Source organism: Poecilia latipinna, unplaced genomic scaffold, assembly GCF_001443285.1.
Source record: "Poecilia latipinna isolate Pla-1442-1.1 unplaced genomic scaffold, P_latipinna-1.0 Scaffold772, whole genome shotgun sequence".
In the NCBI taxonomy this organism is placed as follows: domain Eukaryota; kingdom Metazoa; phylum Chordata; class Actinopteri; order Cyprinodontiformes; family Poeciliidae; genus Poecilia; species Poecilia latipinna.
In genome coordinates, this window is record NW_015113388.1 from 24,452 (window position 1) to 38,227 (window position 13,776).

At 40.4% G+C, this 13,776-nt stretch overlaps 1 protein-coding gene across 3 annotated transcripts in view; it reads right to left on the minus strand.

Annotated features, from left to right (window-relative positions):
- The window catches only part of LOC106955869 (NHS-like protein 1), an 82,948-nt gene that overhangs the window by 23,838 nt on the left and 45,334 nt on the right, over nt 1-13,776 (minus strand). The window contains exon 1 of one of the 3 annotated variants that reach the window (XM_015046298.1): nt 5,727-6,064. The exons of the other annotated variants lie outside the window; for them this stretch is intronic. Within the exon in view, the coding sequence (XP_014901784.1) occupies nt 5,727-6,039 (313 nt within the window). The 5' untranslated portion in view covers nt 6,040-6,064. Of the gene's footprint in view, nt 1-5,726; nt 6,065-13,776 lie in introns of those variants that run through there. 3 annotated transcript variants of the gene reach the window in all.

The window sequence follows — 13,776 nt, forward strand, 5'->3', positions numbered from 1 at the left end:
ACTTATCTGTGCGTTCCCTCCCTCTCTTGCCCATCAATCCCCTCCTTCCTCAAAAAGCCGCCCATGCTTCCCTCCTCCCGCTTCCCATCCATCTTAGCTTCCCACCCCCTCCTGTCCCATCTGGGCAATAATGGACAGGTTGGACGGAGGCTTTAATTGAGAGCGTAAACCTCTCTTGGAAGCAAAGAGCGGCCCCCATCCTAATGGGACTCTGGGGAAATGATTACAGCTCCCTTATCAGATATTCCAAAAAAATTTAAGACCAACATCACTCCAAATTAAATACCTCATGTGGCTCTTTTAGGTGTAGATAAATGGGCGCTCAGAGCCTGAGGGGAAGTAATGAAAACATAATTCTATCTTGTTATATTTTCAATCTGTTAATTTTCTCTTATAAAATATTCTGCAAATTTATTAATCGAAACTACTGAATGAAACGGTGATTACTAAATACAGATTTTGAAGCTTCAGTTTATTTCGTCTGTCTGTACTCTTATGACACCTACTGGTGAGAATAAGCAATAACTTGAAGCTCTACCCAGGTTAGTTTCATGCAAAACAATCAACAAATTTAGCTAATTTTCACACACAACAAAAAAAAAAAAAAGAAAAAAGAAATACCACCATCATCAGCTAATTGTCTCCTGCGGACGCACAAATAAAGAGGCAGCTGCAGCTGGCCTTGTTTCTACATTCTACTTTGTCTGCGTCCCGAGTCCAAATATGCACACATACGCAGGGAAAACCTTCCAATAAAAGATGTTGCCATGGTGAGGGCAACTCATTAAGGCAACAGATTTAAAGAGGCTCTTAAAATCACTTTCTCTCTCCTCCATGTCCCTTCGCTCTCTCCTTTATAATCAGTCTCTATGGGGGGACATGAGCTTTTCAGAGGCTCCACTGGGCTTTGAATGGCTCAATGGAAGCCTCCAGCTGACTGGGACCTAACTGGGGTCTAGCACTGAAGCTGGGGATACACCAGTAGATAAAGAGAAATAAAAGATGGAGCTGGTTAAATGTGTACTCTCGGATTAGTTGGAATGTTCTTCAGTATTTGATCATAAGCCATGCGATTGATTTAATTCTGCACCGGGGAAATACCCAAACATTACTAATGCATGCGTTTTTTTTTTTTAACTATTAATAGAATAAGCTGCAGACAGGCAACAGGCAGCTCATCAGGGCAAGCGGGGCTACAAACGTCAGCGGACCAGACTCAAAGCAGCATGAGGTGGAGAAATCTCCCGCTTATAGCAGCTCTCATTAAAGAAATGAGCTGCGACTGAGGTCTGTGCAGCCAGTGATTAAGCACGCTTAGCCAGCACCACCGCTCGCTTAGATTTTTGATTAAGACTGGTGTGGGATTTCAGCAGGCGAAAGCTGGAGTTGGAAGAGGCCAGGAAAAAAACTTGCCTAGCTCATCGGCAGTGGATTAAAAATCTATTTAACAGGATGTGCATGCATGCTGATTAATGTGCTTTATTTAATCTAACTCATGTGCGAAGCTTATGAGACTAACAAAATGACAGGACGTCTTATCAGCAAAGTTGGCAGCCATCTTTTTTTATTTATCACAGATGTCTTGTCTGTCTCGCAGACACAAAAAAAACATGCTGTGAAACTCAAGTCTGATAAGAGAAATATGAGACGGCAGAAAAAGAAAATAATAGTTGCACTCTAAAGAGCTCAAATTCATTTTTGATGTTCTTCCACAATTACACCACCAGGTGGCTCCAAATACCAGAGAGAAGTCAACAGGAAACCCAACCTCGATAGGATGTTCATTGAGTGAGTGAAGACAACAACTAGAAACACTAGAACATAAACCAAAGGGTACCATTGTCATGGTAATCTGATATCTTTATAAAAATGAAAAACGTGCAACCATCTGCTCTGTCACGGCTCTCCCATTCTCAATCCTCTGTCCAAATTAATCAATAATGGGATAAAGGTCCCTGCAGATCCCAGTGATTATCTGGCTGTTATGTCCTGATGTGATAATCATATCACCAAGTAAAACTCCGCTGTAAAACATATGGGGCCGAGAGTCTCTGCGACACCTGATCCCTTCATGGTGATACTGCTGACTCATCACGTCTCCTTCATCACGTTCAATCTCCTGAATGAAGAGCACAGCTGAGCCCAGACACATTCGTTATCAGTGACTCACGTTCATAACAAAAACCCACATGTGCGACACATCCCGTCACATACGAGTTTAAAATTATATGGAACATCTGACGAGGTACTTGGGCTGTTCAGTGTCGGGAAGTTGCGGTTTTGTTCAGACATAAAACGATAAAACCTGTTAAACTGGATACATGAAGCTTTAACACAAAACGGTAAACGGTAGTTCGCAGTTACAATCTGCCATAATATGTAAATACTGCCTAAAATCTAGTTACTTTTCAATTTTAAAAAATATGCATCATGGTTATGCCACTCTTTTAAATTCCAACTCTGAAGACCTACTGTCAGATAGGATTTGTTGTAATAAGTCATCAAATGATGAAGAAGTGACATGTTTTACTTCTTTACATCTAATTTTTAACAAAAGACTAAACAAACTGCTTCTTTGTACAGCTATTACTGCTGCTCATGTGCAAATAACGTGAATTCTGCAACCAGGGAGAACTAATGCTACATTCAATCTGTACCCAGGAGCCAGATTTTCCCATTTCTAAGGTTAAAACTATCAACTTCAATACCAAAAAGATGTCTAATAAAACAAACAGAACTTCTAAGAGTGAAATACAAAATACAGTGTTTTGGGAATGCCATACCAGTGACTTACTGGTTGGGAATTTATAAAACACAGCACACAGTGCCCAAGAGATGCCAGAGAAAGAAAAGTGGTATTAGAAGATATTTAAGAAAAAACAATTTTCTGTGACACATCTAGACAGGTCTTCTGTTCATTCATGGTGTGAATGAGTAAGAAAGAACAAGAATTACTGCAGATAACAGGAAGGGTGAATGGAGTTTTAGTTTTTACATTTTGGAGCTTCCAGCCTCTGTTATGGAACATATTGGATTTAGAAATACTTTTGGAAATCTCAAAATTAAGTGAAGGGTTTTTATTGTCTTCAGAGACATAATTACTCATGCTAACAGACGCTAAAGCTAGTTGAAAAACTCAGCTGTATAATAACTTTTAACTAAAAAATTATCAAGAGGTCAAAATTGTAAAAATACATGATTAAAAAAAATCTCTGCCATTATTTATCAGCTAATTTCTTTTCTGGCACCCATTCGACTGATAACTGACCAGCTTTTCCCCATGAAGGTTACTGAGCTTAAAGCACCTCTTCCAGGATGCGGTGATTATCTCTCACCTGAGATTATTGGAGCACCAGAGGTTTTTATAGTCATAGTAAATTACCTCATAAAAAAAATGACACATTAATCCAGTTAACAGAGTTGAAGCATTGAAGACTAAAAAAGAAAAAATTGAGAAAAACACAGCTGCTTTGAAGAAAAACAGCCTTCACCCATTTCACAGTTGAATGACCCAAACCAACCTCTGACCCCCAAATCCTTAAAGTGTGTGTGTGTGTGTGAGAAATCCCCTTTTCCTTCATCTCATTAAGCTATGTGTCATGCTCTCCACTCCATTGTTCTCCCACCTCCAACCTGCTATTCATGGCTGCCGTGCACATTTAGGCTAAGTGTGCACTTGTCTGTATTCATCAGTCTCTGAGAATGTGCTGGATTTAGGTCTTGAGTTCTGCAGGGGAATCTAACATTTCATTGTTCATTTATGAGCCATTTACAACTAATCCTACACTACTTAGGTCAGGAAAAAACAATGAACGGATGAATCTTCCATTTTGGGGTCATAAAAGTGTCCATGTTTGCTGAATTGCTGAAGATACAATTGTGAAAAGCTTCCAATTGAGCTGTTCTATTCTTATTTTAAAATGCTGAAAATGATGATAAAGTGATTATGTTTGTGTGTCTAGCAAACAAACAAAAGGAGATTATGATGAAGAGCTGCAGTCAGACCCCCTTTCCAATTCCCACAACCAAAATCATATTACCTTAACTGGATTTTAGCCAAGCTTCCCCCCATTCTAAGAGTCAAGAGCCATTTCATTTAGCCTCATCTCGTTACTCCATAAGCCTGACCTCTCTCAGGTGCCCTTTCCCAGGGAGCAATTGCTTTCATTGGCCAATAACTGACCCTGCCTATTTCCAATGAGGGTTTATGGGGGATCCTGTCAAACAGCTGCTCCAGAAAAGAGCTAGAGAAGAATCGAAAGATATTACTGGTTTAAAGAAATCTGACTAGAATTTAAAGCCATAAACTCTCCTGTAAAACAAAAGGAGACAATTTTCTAGAAAAAGAACTAAGAAAACCGAAATCGATAAATCAGCATGAAATCAAGTAAGCAAATGTGAACAAAGAACGAATTAGCCAAGTTCCAGTCTGGGGGAGTTTGTCTCTAAGGGGATCATTAATCCAGCAGTTGGACGCTGATTAAACGTTGAGAGCATGGACAATACAGTAGCAAAGGCTGCTACATCTTGACCTGTCAGGGCGCATTAGCCCAAGTGATCGTGAGGACGTTTCATGGTCGCTTGGCAGCACGTTGTTAAGCTTCAGACTTTTCTTTTTTTTTAATTGTAGTTTACAGTTACAAAAAGTGCATGGACCAACTAAAGAGCCAAAAAGAAAAAGTGATTTAAAGTTACAACACATCCTGCTCAGCACAGCTTCGATGTTTTAATTCACAGAGATTTGGTGTTTTGTACAGTACACAAAAGAAGTCTAGACATAAGTCAAAGGCATTTCATTCCACCCCATCATGTCTCTGCAATGGTTCCTTTATGTAGTGACAGAGGTGAAAGTGGGTCACCTCCATAACCCGAACCGGGTGTCAGCTCCATCTCCCCTGGAACTGTCAGCTCTCTTACACACATCTCTGCGTGCCTGGCCCATCACCTCCAGCTGCTTGCCATTATGTCCTGTTCCCAGGGGTGGACACCCAGTGGAGCGGCTTCAGTCATGTGTCCCAAGTGACACGCAGTCATGCATGTCATACGTGCATGGCTGGATACGAAGTTTCACATTTTGTCGCACAACAACTACAAAAACTTCAATTTTATTAGTAGTTAATGTGACAGACCAATGCACTTAGTCATTATAGAATGTTAACATTAGCAAATTTTAAAGGCAGGTATACAAAACTAGAATCCCAAGTAAAAAACTTCATGCATTATGAACAGTATTTAAGCAAGCCTCTAGTGAGGGTCATTTGAGTTTTCCCTGGATGAATCCAATCATTACCAGTGGGTAAAGATGTCTGGAGTCAAAGTCACAATCCACACCCATCCAACAAAGGACATCCAGCAAATCATACAGAATCGCACACACACACACACACACACACACAGATTTACACTCAACGACAGACGGTACAGATCACTCAGTTACAGAAGGATGGAAATCAGCTAATAGGAAGAGACAAAGCCCAGCTTGGAAGGCTTCTCCTCCATGTGTTGTGACCGTTGCTCTGACAAACGGTGTGCAACTATTTCCCTCAAAAAGTTCAGTGACTTCAAATAAATCTGCAGAAGAAGCTAAATTATCTCCCATATCAAATGCATGAGAGGTCTACAGGCAGCTATCAGATAGCAGAAGGCACCGCAATCACAACGCTTTCTTTTAAAGTGTTGCTCGACAAGACCTACATGACAAAAGTTGTCGTCTCTTAATTTTGTACCTTTTCCCTCCAGACAGGTTGTTGTTTTCCCCGGTGACCCTTCAACCACAGGTCCCAGCAGTGGTTTGGGCGTCCAGAGCGAGTCCTGCTTCTGGTGCACCTTTGAAACGGAGAGGAGACGTTTGCGCAGGCAGCCTTCAGGTTTGGGGGTCCTGGGGCTGGGGCAGGCCTGACCCTGGAGGCTGTTCCCCATGTTGCTGCCGGGCTTGAAAGAGCACAGAGTTCGCTTGCCGCCCGGCCGGTCCTCATAGCAGGCTCTGTCCCAGCAACTGACCGCTGGCTCAGATGAGAGGCACTGTACGTATGTGATCATCCTGGACCAAGACCTAACCCCCTGCCACCTGCCCTCCCCTTCTCTCCAGGACCTAAGCCCCCCCGACTACTCCTCCTTCTTGTCCAAGCCTCCTTTTCAGGACCCTCTGCTGGAGGTGATGTGGTTGAGACCTCCCCCTGCACTCAAACCCTCAATAGGCCTCCCCCCTTCATTTCTAGGAGGATAGGATGGAGATCTAGAGGGGTTTCTGAAACCCACATGGGACTCTATCACCCCCCCACCACCACCACCACCGTGTCTCCTCCTACCGTTTTTGTCTTTGCTTTCCTCTCAGGGATGCTATTGACTTGAATTGATTTGCCTGACAAAAAGGGCGTGGGGCGGGGAGGGTGGTGGGTACGAACGGTGTTCGATTACAGGAATCAGCTCCAACACAAATATTTTGCAGCGCTATTGTAGCACAAAGTTGTTGAAAACTGAGTCATGGCTGTCAGTGGGATGACTGAATCCAAGCATCTTGCAAAAACATGAGTTGTGAGCCACAAATTTGACCGCAGCGCATTTCTGCAATGCTCTTAAAACAGCAAAAGTACATTTCAAACCCAGTGGAAGTGAGTTATTTGAGAATACCTGTGGTCAAGACATGCTTTATGTTCCTCCCAGAAGCAACGTGGTCCTAAAACGCGTTATAAACAGAAAAAGATCCGCAAAGCTCAAGAAAGCAGCTATCCAAAAGCGAGTGTCTTTAAAGGAAAATCCAAACTTTCAGAAGAGTCCGCTGAAAAGCATCCACAAGCACCCTTCTTCCTCCAACTTCCATTTGAGAAAGCAGCAGCATTGTCCAGAGAAGTCCACATGGTCTCTCCTCTCAGCTCCTCCTCCTCCCGCTGCTCCTCGGTGCTGCTTTTCTAATCTGTAAAACCAGATTATCCAGCCTCCAGACCCTTACTACTAGCTTCTGATTGTGACAGACATAAAACACAGATGGACACCAGGCTGCTGGTAATGAAGTGCATCAATTCTTCAACACAAACGTGCAGAGCTTGAGGAAGAATCGTGAAAACATTTGGCAAACATGTTATCCTGGGCCAAATAACAGATAATAAAAATAAAAATAAAAATCTCAGAAATTTAAACTTACTAATTACTGAAGCCCTCCCCCCTTTTGCCTTAGAGGCTGCAGAGGAGCACCATGTGGAGAGCAGATTGGAAAGTCTGACACAAACAGGTGTAAGCACAGCAGACACCAGATGAAAAGTTAAGTGGCAGGTCAGTAAATATTGAGAGATTAACAAACAGGGTGAGAGTAGCCACCACCAGAACAAATCTTATGTCAAGTGAGAGAGAACTATATCTAGATGGACAACATCAAAATGCCGACATGTAGACATGGACATGTGTTATAGAAAAATGGAAAATGTGGAGGAAAGTGGCTAAAAGAATTTAGTGGCCAAATGTCTCCCCCTAGTGGTGGCTTAAACAGATCCTGGTTGATGGTAATCTTAGTTTTTTGAGGTACTGAGGAATCATACACAGTAAGAACAACAGTATAAATGTTTCCTTCATTACTTTGGCAAAATATGCAGATCACTTATGGAAGGAAGAAATAACCTATCTCCAGTAATGCAAGAATAAATCATTTCTTGCATGACTGGCAGCTATGAATTTCAATAATCCTATCTTTTTGGAATCGGTGAATGCATCACACAGCTCTTGGGTTTAGAAGTTACTTCTGAAAACAAGGACTTTCAGTATCACTTAGGTGCTAAAAATAAAAGTCAGGGGAAGTACAGAGATATAAGGAGGTGTTTAGAAACTATTTCATCAAACATGCCCAGAAAATTCTGTTGCTCATTCAGGCTGCAAAAGAGAGCAAGACTTTCAGCAGATAATAATAAGGCTCAACCACCTGTTTCAGCTTTCAAACTGGATTTTAGAAACAATGGCAGTTTTTTAAGGTTATTAGTCTTTTTCTTTTCACACCAGCTTATAGAGTATTTTTCAATAGTCATCTATTTCCACAGTTTCTCTTAAAATTAATGATATCTAATTGGAGTGGAAAAAAGGGCACAAATAAAATGGCCAATTAGTCGAAAGTCTAAGAATTTCTGAAAAAAAAAAAAAAAAATCAATCAGATGCAAAATGAAGTCTACACAATAATGAAAAACATGCAATTACTCATAAAAATAGCAACTGTAGAAACTCATTGTATTGCTCGATTTCATTTTACATCATTAATACCCTATCACTCTTTATAAACTTCAGCATTTCAGTGAATAAAATCTATATTAGAAGACTGCTGTAACCTATTTAGCTAACCATGTTTCAGGACTAGAGCTACTGATTTTTTTTTCAGTTTCACTCTTAAATCCTAAATTATTGTTAAAAGTCAAAGACACCCAAGTAACTGTCTTAAGCTAAAATTTACTTTATTCTCATGGGAAGTCTATCTCAACTTGTAAAACTCTTAAAATATTCCAGAAAACATGCTTTCCTCAGAGTCAAATAGATTTCTGTGAGTCTCTGGAATTTGTTTATTTTTACAAAACTAGTTCAGTTTTCTCCATTTTATTTGTAGAAAATCTATGAGGTTTTAGTTCAGGGAGTCATTACCTGACCGTGACTGCCTGTTAATTTTTTTTTCTTTTTTTTTTTTTTTACAGCAGAGCATGAACCTAAAAAAAGGAAGAGGCACTGAGTGACTGTCACTGTGCCAAAGCCACCACAGATAAACCAGGGGCTAAAACACCCATTACCAACAGTTATCATTTCCACAGCATTTGGTGAGGCAGCCAACACACAAGCCGATTAACCAAACCCTAAACCATGGTGCTCTCACACACAAATTATAAGTGACAAACCGTGGAGTGCACAGGAGCACACAGACACGAAAACACAAAGTGTGAAAAAACACAGTCCAAAGACTGTGGCCTGAACTGCGCTTGTCCTCAATCCAGCTGCACACACGCATGCAACTGTGCACAACGAACCATCAACGCACAACCAACTGAACACATATTGGACATCATTTAGTTGGTTCTGTGTGTACAGGATCGGATTCCCATCCGCTTCCTGTCGGTGGTCACGTTAGCGGCTCTGAATACTTGTGGGTCCTCTTCTGGAAGGATGCAATGCTCAGCCTAGGTTAGGATGGGATGTATAGGAATGTTTTTACATTCTTGTGGACGCACACACACATTTGCACAGATATTGTGTGTTTGGAAGGGGGTGAGTGGAGGGGGGAGAGCGGAAGGCTATAGGAGACAAACAATGGTTTCCATGGACACGTGTCTCTGAAAGGACTGAGAGGAGCACCTGCATGCTGAGTAAGTCCTCCGTCTGGGGAAGTCTTCCACTCGTCCATGGGGAGTCGGCCATTGTCTTCCCACGGTTCACTTTCCCACTCTGCCTCTCTAAGCTTCACACTCGCTACTTGGGAAAAGTTTTTCCGTACCTTTTAATTACCGTTTCAGTTTACAAAAATACAACAAGATCTCGTTACTGACTTTTTAATTTCTAAAGTTACAATAAAAAAAAAACTATTGTTTTGGTGAGTCTATTCAGGGGGGGACAAAAGGTCCTGCAGATCCCACTGACAGCCAACAGGAACTCCGGCCTCTATTGTTTACAGATCAAAAACAAAATCTTCCTCTTGGGCTTCGACTTGTTTACAGAGATCACCGTTTCATCAAAGACTTCCTCTTAGTACCGTCATCCAAACCCGCCTACCATTCATCAGACAGATAATTAAAAAAGGCGCAAGTGATAATTGCAGATTAATTTTAGATCTCCGAAATGTAACTCAGCAACACCCTACAAAAGTTTACAGTTCCAATAAAATAAGTGCATTTAAAAGATCAATCAGAAAACAAACATGCTACCAACAAAAACTGCATTTTCTTGATTAATTTTTTTTTTTTTGAAGAGTTCCTCGTTTTTTATTTTACTTAAAAAAAATCATTATATTACAATATTTGAGTTTGGGTGTATTGCATATTTGTGATTTCTGTAGTTGTAAAGGGATTCACCTTTCACCTGAATTTAAAGTATAATCCCTCTTCTCTGCTAGAAATATTTTTCCTCTCCTCTTTTCATTTCCACACCTCCTTTCTTCCTGTCCGCTGCAGAAAATCACACCGTCACATCAAGCGTGAGAACATCCATCAGCGCCGTGATCCACGTTGAGAAGGCGAGGATATGGGTCAGCTGGGGGTCAACAGGTCACAGCCTCTACAGACATGGACTGCACAGGTGTTTTGGTTAGGGAGGGGGTCCATCACCATCTTACATGTTCGGAGAGCTCAACACAGCGGGACATTTAAAGGGGTTGCCAGAATAAGGGTTGGCAAGTGGTCAAATTTAGACTTGTTGCTCCAGCCGAGGTGAAATGTGATTCAAACGCAGCCAGGAAAATACTCTTCTAGGTATAGAACTACAGTTTAATGAAGTTTATAAAATGTCATTCTTCAGTAATTCACAGTTTTTATAATGAGACTGGCATTAAAAGTTTATTAAAATGTCTCTTTTTCATCCTTTCTTGGAAGGATGAAACAGTTTTAAACAAGAATTGCACCCTACCGCATATTGGGTGAAAACTAGATGGGTTTAGGAACGGTAGGCTGCTTTTTCCACTCCAAAGCCTAGCTAGAAATGTGACCTAAAGTTGAAATATTTAGTGGGAGTCATCCCTCTTTGTTCTGCCATCCATTTTGTGAACCATTAATTTGGCATCAGCCACACGACATGATGGTGCCACCTCCATACTGAACAGCAAACGTGACTAAACAGTTCAGGTTGCTTCGAATTAAATCTCCAGCTGACCTAATCAAACTGTAATTTCATGAAGAAGAAAGCATAAAAATGCTCGTCTGAGTAAGAAATCAATACATATTCCTGCGCTTTCATACACAAAGTGCTTTCATACATAAACTGACACAAATTTAGAACTAAAAGCAATAATTTTAGCATTAATTTTACAAAAAAAAAGTGATATGTACACACCAAAACTTTATAGATAACAGCCTAATATTTTGACTATTTGTTGTAGGTTAATATTGTAAACGGCATGTCACATAAAACTGCATGAAGCTCCACAGCAATGAGATCAGTGATAAACTGTGATCTCGTTAAGAGTCTGGATTGTTTTGCTGTTCATAATGTGAGCTGGACAGATTCTTCAGGATACTTTAGATTACACTTTCACTGCCTCATTTCCTAAACAGAAACATCAACGGCCTCCATTTTCTCACACATTAGAGAGAATCGAAGAGATCAGCTACACAGCGGACCACATTCAGCTCAGCCAAAAATATGTTCTTGCGGACTGGACAGAGCCCAAGACGGCCTTAAGTAAACTTGCAACTAGGCGGTCAGTTGAACTCCAAGCAGGGCTTATATTCACGGGACGCTAACAGAGATGAAGAATCTCTCTACCCGGCGTCACACGACAGGAAACCTCCTCATCCGAGTGACATCTTCATCTTCGACTAATCCCCCGAACACGTCCCCTCCCATGTTCACGTTCTCCACTGGGGCTCAAGCCCCGAGATAACTTATGTAACGCAAGAAAAGCTGAACCGAATCGGGGAGCATAAATCTACCCACACACAGGGCTTACGCTCTCATATGAGGTTTTGGTTTTGGTGGTGGAAACAGATGGGAATTCACTCCGACCGCAGCTGGGAGTGCAGGAACACGGACAGAAGAGTGTCACATCTGCCTTAGAGCTGAGGGGGAGCTTGTTTAAATAATATCAGCAATCATTCAGCAGCTGGCAAATTGTGTAATCTAGTGGTTGGATCACAGAATTTAACATGATGCAGAGTATTTGGGTCAGTATGCTAAAGAGTTTTGAAGCTAAAAAAAAAAAAAAGCCAAACTGGACGCATTTCAGATGATATGAACCAAGTGACGGTTGAAAATGTTCACGATCAACACTGCTTCGGTAAAAAAATGAAACTTAAAAAAAAAAAAAGAAATTGGCAGTGATGGTGCAGCATCTGTTTCTGTCCATTTTTTAAGAGTCCCGATCTCTGTGGACTGTCTTTCACAGCATGATTTAGTGCACACAGATGAAAAACTGGGATACTGAGAGATATAGTTGATGTGTTCAATTTATGTGACCTAATTTCCTCTGCTGTGAATCTACAAATGGCTGCAGTGGAAGAATTGGCTAAATAGCAAAAACAGCAGAAATCAGTCAATTAAAAGCAGATTTGTTCCGGTAAACATATCATCCAGCATTATTTGGGCGTTTTTAAGACTGTATGGAAAGATGAAACATATTGATTGATCAGTAACAATAGATAAGTATTATAATGAAGTGATTTTTTTGTAATTCAAGTTTTAGTTTCAAGGTTTTCTTGAAGTTTGCTTTATCATGTCTGTGATGCTGTTCCAAAGTTAGATACAAAATAAACATTATGTTCTTACATAAAGAAACTAGATGTAGTTTTAAAGCACACAGATCGTTACTGAAACAGTTTTATCAGCTTATATCAGCAGACTTATGAAGTGTTTAAAAGTTACTGTGAGTGTAAAACTATGACTGGGCCATATGTCAGCTTTTGGTATCAAGGTTTTAGATGATCACAGTCCTGCCCCTCCCCCACCTGTAGCTAGACACTGCAGGTCAGCTGGCTGAAAGACGGCTTTTAGCAAAAAAAGAAAAAAAAAACGGAGTTGTTTGGAAATATTCACTGTTAAAACTACAGGAGTTTATGCAAGTTAAATTCAAGACTTCTCAACACCTTTTTTTTTAGATCATTATGACTTATCTTTTAAAACTGTTATGAATAGTACATAATGAATTTACCTCAACAGCTTCCATTTCACTTCAAACAATTCAAGAAAGTTAAAGCTAATATCCAGCAGCTGATATCCCTCATTTCAAATCCCTTCCTGACTAAAATACACGTTTTTCCACGGCAGAGGAGCTGGCCGTCAGTCAAGAACCTTTTTGACTTCATTTCCCTAAAACACTCACACAAGAGGTTGAAAATCCAACTAAGCTCCATCTAACGGGGCTAAATGACCTAATTTCTCAGCACATGGAATGAATTAATGAGGCTAAGACATTTCTGGACAAAAGAAAAAGAACTCTGTAAACAGAAGAAGCAATGGATGAACAAATGTACAAATTTAAGAGTTTGGGTTGGAAACCAGGCTTATATTTGAGGTCCGGCAGAAACCCAGACTTTACTCTTATCAATTTGATGCATTTAAACTCTCTGTTAAGCGGATGATGGTTGGCTACCTTAGCAGATAGCCTGACTGATATGATAATATCAGCTCATAATTAATTTACTCTGTACAGAGGAGGGCAAAATGGCATTAGATTCTGACCAATAAACACTTAGAAACTTCTACTGACCTGAATCAGCGTTTATTCTCCATGTATTTACACTAAAATAAACGTACAAATATTCTTAATATAATAATGTGTTATTCGATCAGGTGTATGATTACGTGTTCAGCTTCAAAAGTTAAAGAAACAGACGCAATGCAGTTTGTGGTTTAGTATAAATATGGTTATGCATAGAAATGCAACATGTTTTACGCGAGGTTATCGTATAACTTCCATTTTTAGACAAAGACGGAAAAACCTATTTTAAAGGTTCCAGAAAAAAAAAAAAAGCACGAATTAGTTTCCTCTTACCATCAAGTAATGACCAACACATGGCTTCACTTTGCAGCTGCTGCTTCACCAGCTGTTACTGTGGTCAACAAGCTCACAACATGAAAGAAAAAAAAAAAAAAAAAAAACGAGTTGTTGC